Source organism: Sciurus vulgaris (assembly GCF_902686455.1).
Source record: "Sciurus vulgaris genome assembly, chromosome: 17".
In the NCBI taxonomy this organism is placed as follows: domain Eukaryota; kingdom Metazoa; phylum Chordata; class Mammalia; order Rodentia; family Sciuridae; genus Sciurus; species Sciurus vulgaris.
The window spans coordinates 9,695,645-9,701,587 of NC_136478.1; the positions used below are offsets into that span (position 1 = coordinate 9,695,645).

The 5,943-nt window shown below is 47.8% G+C and overlaps 1 protein-coding gene across 1 annotated transcript; it reads left to right on the forward strand.

The window, feature by feature from the left end:
- The first annotated feature begins 1,869 nt into the window (after positions 1-1,869).
- Positions 1,870-4,381, forward strand: LOC306647597 (RAF proto-oncogene serine/threonine-protein kinase-like). Its single transcript, XM_079117073.1, is given in 3 exon segments — positions 1,870-3,566; positions 3,569-3,771; positions 3,775-4,381. Coding segments are annotated over 3 exon segments (1,941 nt in total). The 5' UTR covers positions 1,870-1,945; the 3' UTR covers positions 3,892-4,381.
- Positions 4,382-5,943: the final 1,562 nt, after the last annotated feature.

Here is a 5,943-nt window from a genome sequence, read left to right on the forward strand (position 1 = left end):
ATCAGAGGAGGATGTTTTAGCTTCCCTAGCATTCTGAGATGTTTCCAGGAAGCCCACTCCAATCTCCCACAGGAAGAATAATGGGGAATAAAGGCAGGACTGGATGATGTGGAGTCAGATAGAAACAAAGAAAAGATGCAGAACTCACCATGATGAGCATACATATCTTGATGGTTTTCTGTGTTTCTGCCACTGGTGGCAGCTGATCAGAAATACCAGTCAACAGCATGATTCAGCCTAAAAACGGAGCTGATTGCTCCCAGCAGCACAGTTAGAAGTTCAATCCGGCTGGGGTCCCTAGATTGCCAGCCTCCATGCCCAATTTCAGACTCTACTCCAAGACCCCCACCCAAGTAGGGAAATGTTTCATAGAGCATTTTTTGCAAAGCACAGGAGCTAGACTTTCTTGAATCAGGAATCCAAACAAAAGCTTAGCTCAGCCTCAGTAAGGCTTAGGCAGGAAGGCAAGCCTTAGCCATGCATTACCACAGAGCTTAGGACCTGTGGTACTAAGCTACTAGAGTAGCTATTCCACCTAGTATGAAAACTCAAGTCTAGAGCCCTTACCAATTGCAAGACCCAAACAGCAGTACAGCCTGGCAAGGGAATACACATTGCAACCCTGCCCAATCAGAGGCAGTTGCACTGTCTGGCCAGCAGCTTTGCCTAATTGCAAAACCCAATCAGTGGTCTTGCTGAAGCCCAACCAACAGTGACACCTTACCTGGAAGCAAAGGCAGTAACCCACCCAACCAAAGAACGAGCTGAAGTTTCCATCAGTGGACAAATGGATAAATAAAATGTGTGTGTATGTGTGTGTATATATATATATATATATATATACACACACATACACACACATTGGAGTTTTATTCAGCCATAAAGAAGAATAAAATTATGCCATTTGTAGGAAAATGCATGAAACTTGGAAACATTTTGTTAAGTGAAATAAGCCAAACTCAAAAAATCGAGTGTTGTATGCTTTCTCTCTTATGTCAAAACTAGAGAGGAAAATGGAAAACAAAAGTGTGTGGGGCAGGTGGGGGGATCTTGTAAAAAAAAGAGGGAGATCAGTAAAGAAGAGGAAAGGGACCAGGGGGAGGAGGAAGGGAGAACATGGGAAATACTAGGGAATTAAATTGGCCAAATTATATTGTTATATTTTGTGCATGTACAAACATGTAACAGCAAATCCACCATTGTGTACAACTATAATGCATCAATAAAAAATATTCTATCATTACCTGCTGATAGAACCAGAATCACAAACTACACTACATAGTAAATGTCCATCCCTGTCAGAGAATAACTGAAAAAGATCAGAAAAGGTAGCTGTCAAGTGAGCAGGGAGAGAATAACACAGGGACTATGAAGAATTAGGGAATTATCACACCACTAAAAGAAAGTAATGCTACTCCAATAATTAACAGCAAAGAAGTAAAGATCTATGAAATGACTGACAAAGAATTTTGGAATCTTCTTACAGAAGTTTGGTGAACTATAAGAAATTACAAAGATAAAATTAAATTTGGAAGCCCATAATGAAAAAGTGAGAAGTATAATAAAGACAGAAAATGGAGACGGCTCGCTTGCCGGGGCCGCCCGAGAGTGTCTTCATCGCGGGCGTTCGGGCCGCCAACTTGGATGGCGGGAGTCAGAGGAGAAAGAGCGTAAGGCGGGAAGGCTTCTCTGCGGCCCTCCTTGGGCCTCCAAAAGGGCCAGCTGACCCGGCTTTGGGGCGAGTGCCCCGAGGCGCGGAGCGCAAGTGCGACGATGCGGGGTCTTCCCGGGGCCCTGTCCCCTGGGCTGGGGATGCGTCGAATGTGACCACCTCCCGTTGCCTCACCCGCCGTGGGGAGGAGGAGCAGACCAGACACAGCCACTGGACGACAGGACACGGGGCGGCCTGGCTCCCTCAGGTTTAAGTATCGTTTAAGCTGCATCAATGGAGCACATTCAGGGGGCCTGGAGGACGATCAGCAATGACTTTGGACTCAAGGACGCGGTGTTCGATGGCTCCAGCTGCATCTCCCCTACCATAGTGGAGCAGTTCGTCTACCAGCACCGGGCCTCGGACGATGGCAAACTGACGGATCCTTCCAGGATGAGCAGCACGATCCGCGTTTTCTTGCCGAATAAGCAACGAACAGTGGTCAATGTGCGGAATGGCATGAGCTTGCACGACTGCCTCATGAAGGCGCTCAAGGTCCGAGGCCTGCAGCCCGAGTGCTGCACCGTGTTCCGACTTCTCCACGAGCACAAGGGTAAAAAAGCACGTTTAGATTGGAATACTGACGCCGCCTCTTTGATTGGAGCAGAGCTTCAGGTGGACTTCCTGGACCACGTTCCCCTCACCACGCACAACTTTGCTCGGAAGACGTTCCTGAAGCTTGCCTTCTGCGACATCTGTCAGAAGTTCCTGTTAAATGGATTTCGATGTCAGACTTGTGGCTACAAATTTCATGAGCATTGTAGCACCAAAGTACCTACTATGTGTGTGGACTGGAGTAATATCAGACAACTCTTGTTGTTTCCTAATTCCACCGTGGGTGAGAGCGGGGCCCCAGCGCTGCCTTCTCTGATGATGTGCGGGATGCGGGAGTCTGTGTCCCGGATGCCTGTGAGTTCCCAGCACAGGTACTCCACGCCCCATGCCTTCACCTTCAACACCTCCAGCCCCGCCTCTGAAGGCGCCCTCTCCCAGAGGCAGAAGTCCACATCCACGCCCAACGTCCACATGGTCAGCACCACCCTGCCTGTGGACAGCAGGATGATTGAGGATGCGATTCGAAGCCACAGCAAATCAGCCTCGCCCTTAGCCCTGTCCAGCAGCCCCAGCAACCTGAGCCCCACAGGCTGGTTACAGCCCCAGACTCCGGTGCCAGCACAGAGGGAGCGGGCGCCAGGATCCGGGACCCAAGAGAAGAACAAAATTAGGCCCCGTGGGCAGAGAGACTCAAGCTACTACTGGGAAATCGAGGCCAGCGAAGTCATGCTGTCCACCCGCATCGGCTCGGGCTCCTTTGGAACTGTTTATAAGGGCAAGTGGCAAGGAGATGTCGCAGTGAAGATCATGAAGGTCGTCGACCCCACCCCAGAGCAGTTCCAGGCCTTCAGGAACGAGGTGGCGGTCCTGCGCAAAACGCAACACGTGAACATCCTGCTCTTCATGGGGTACATGACCAAGGACAACCTGGCCATTGTGACCCAATGGTGTGAGGGCAGCAGCCTCTACAAACACCTGCATGTCCAGGAGACCAAGTTCCAGATGTTCCAGCTGATCGACATTGCCCGGCAGACGGCTCAGGGAATGGACTACTTGCACGCCAAGAACATCATCCACCGAGACATGAAGTCCAACAATATATTTCTCCATGAAGGCTTAACGGTGAAAATTGGAGATTTTGGTTTGGCGACAGTGAAGTCACGCTGGAGTGGCTCTCAGCAGGTTGAACAACCCACCGGCTCCGTGCTGTGGATGGCCCCAGAGGTGATCCGAATGCAGGATGACAACCCCTTCAGCTTCCAGTCCGACGTCTACTCCTACGGCATCGTCCTGTACGAGCTGATACGGGGGAGCTGCCCTACTCCCACATCAACAACCGAGACCAGATCATCTTCATGGTGGGCCAAGGCTACGCCTCCCCGGACCTCAGCAAGCTGTACAAGAACTGCCCCAAAGCCATGAAGAGGCTGGTGGCCGACTGCGTGAAGAAGGTGAAGGAAGAGAGGCCTCTGTTCCCCCAGATCCTGTCTTCCATTGAGCTGCTCTAACACTCCCTGCCGAAGATCAACCGGAGCGCCTCTGAGCCATCCCTGCACCGGGCGGCCCACACCGAGGATATCAACGCTTGCACGCTGACCACGTCCCCAAGGCTGCCCGTCTTCTAGTTGACTTTGCACCTGCGCTCGGGCCCCAGGCGGAAGGGAAGTCAGCAGGCAGCTCCTTCCTGTCCCTTGCTTCTGGGGCAGAGCGTGTTTTCAGAGAAGCTGCTGTTAAGGACCTTCTAGACTACGCACAGGCCTTAACTTCGTGTTGCCTTCTTTTCTACCCTCTCTGGCCCTGGAGAAGGAAGCCATTCACCCTGCAGGCCTGTCCTCCTCCCGCCCCAGAGCCAGCCTCCAGCATGCATGGGGGATGCTGATGGCAGTATGAGAGCTGGCCCCCAACCATCAGCTCAATGAGCATTCTTAGGGCAAAAATGTTGCTGGAGGGGAAGTAAAGGTCATGGGCGGACTAGCCCCCATGTGGGGACACGTGGGGTTCTGGAAACTAGTTTCTTTTCAGAGACTGTGGTGCAATGCCAGACAGTTTTGCACATGACTCACCAAACAACCTAGGACTGCGGAGACTGCGCCCAGAGGAGCCTGCTCTGGTACTAGAGAACTTTCCTGTCGCAGCCGGAGACTTCCAGTGCAGAGGTGGCTTTCTGGGCACGGTGCTCCGCCCTCCTGTCTCCCTCGGGAGCAGCCTCCCCTCAGGCTGAGTTTCGTCTTCCAGGGGCTGTCCCTATGGGGTAGGCCACAGGGCCAGCCCCATCTCTCTAGTCACATAATTGTGTATGCAAGGAAGCCCGGAATACAGGTTTTCTTGATGATTTGGGTTTTAATTTTGTTTTTATTGCGCCTAACAGGATACAGTTATGAATGGTTCCTCAATTATGTTATTTTAATAAAATAAATTAAATTTTTAAAAAAATGATATAAATACTAGATATGAAGACTACCATGAGGAACTGAAAAAGTCAATAGAAAATTTCAGTAGCAGTCTTGATAGAAGAAGAGTCACTGAGCTCAAAGACAGAATATTTGAAATTATCTAATCAAAGAAGCAAAAAGAAAAAAGAATGAAGAATGTCTATAAGAATTATGGGACCCTGTCAAGACATGTTACGTTTGTACAATAGGAGATACTGGAGAAGAGAGAGAAAATGAACCAGAAATATTGTTTAAAGAACTAATGACTGAAAATTCCCAAATATGGAGATTCCTCAGAAACCTTGGAATGGAACCACCATTTGACCCAGCTATCCCACTTCTAAGTTTATACCCAAAGGACTTAAAATTAGTATATGACAGTGACACAGCCACATCAGTGTTTATAGCAGCTCAACTCACAATAGCTAAACTAGGATCACATCAGTGATACCAACCTAGGTGCCCTTCAACAGATGAATGGATAAAGAAAATGTGGTGTATATATATGATGGAATATTCCTCGGCTTTTTAAAAAAATAACTTTAAAAATTTTTTTTTAGTTGTCAATGGATTTTTAAAAAAATTTATATGTGAACCCAGGACCTCAACATGCCAGGCAAGTGTTCTACCACTGAGCCACAACACCAGCCCCTACTCAGCTTTAAAGAAGAATGGAATTATAGCATTTCTTGGTAAATGGATGGAGTTGGAGAATATCATGCTAAGCAAAATAGGTCATACCCAAAAAACCCAAAGGTCAGATGTTTTCTCTGATATGTGGATATTAATTCACAATAGGGGGGGGAGGGTGGATAGGGAAGAATATATTTACTATATATTTGGTAGAGGGGAGTTAAGGAAGGGGAAGGGGTGGGGGTAGGAAGAATAGTAGAGTGAAACAGACATTATTACCTCATGTACATACATGAATGCATGACCAATGTGATCTTACAATATATACAATCACAAAAATGAGAAATCACACTCCATTTTTGTATGATCTATCAAAATGTATAAATGCATTCTATTGTCATATACAACTAATTAGAACAAATAAAAATTTTTAAAAATGTGAGGAGGAGGAGTAAAAGTGTTCAGTTGTTAAATTGTCATCAGCTTGAAGCCACTGATCCATTGCCTTTTATGTAGCCTAATGGTAAACACAAAGCAATCACTGACGGTAGAAGCAACAAACAAAGTGAGATTCAAAGGATACCACTGCAAGAAGGTGTCAAGCCACAGAAG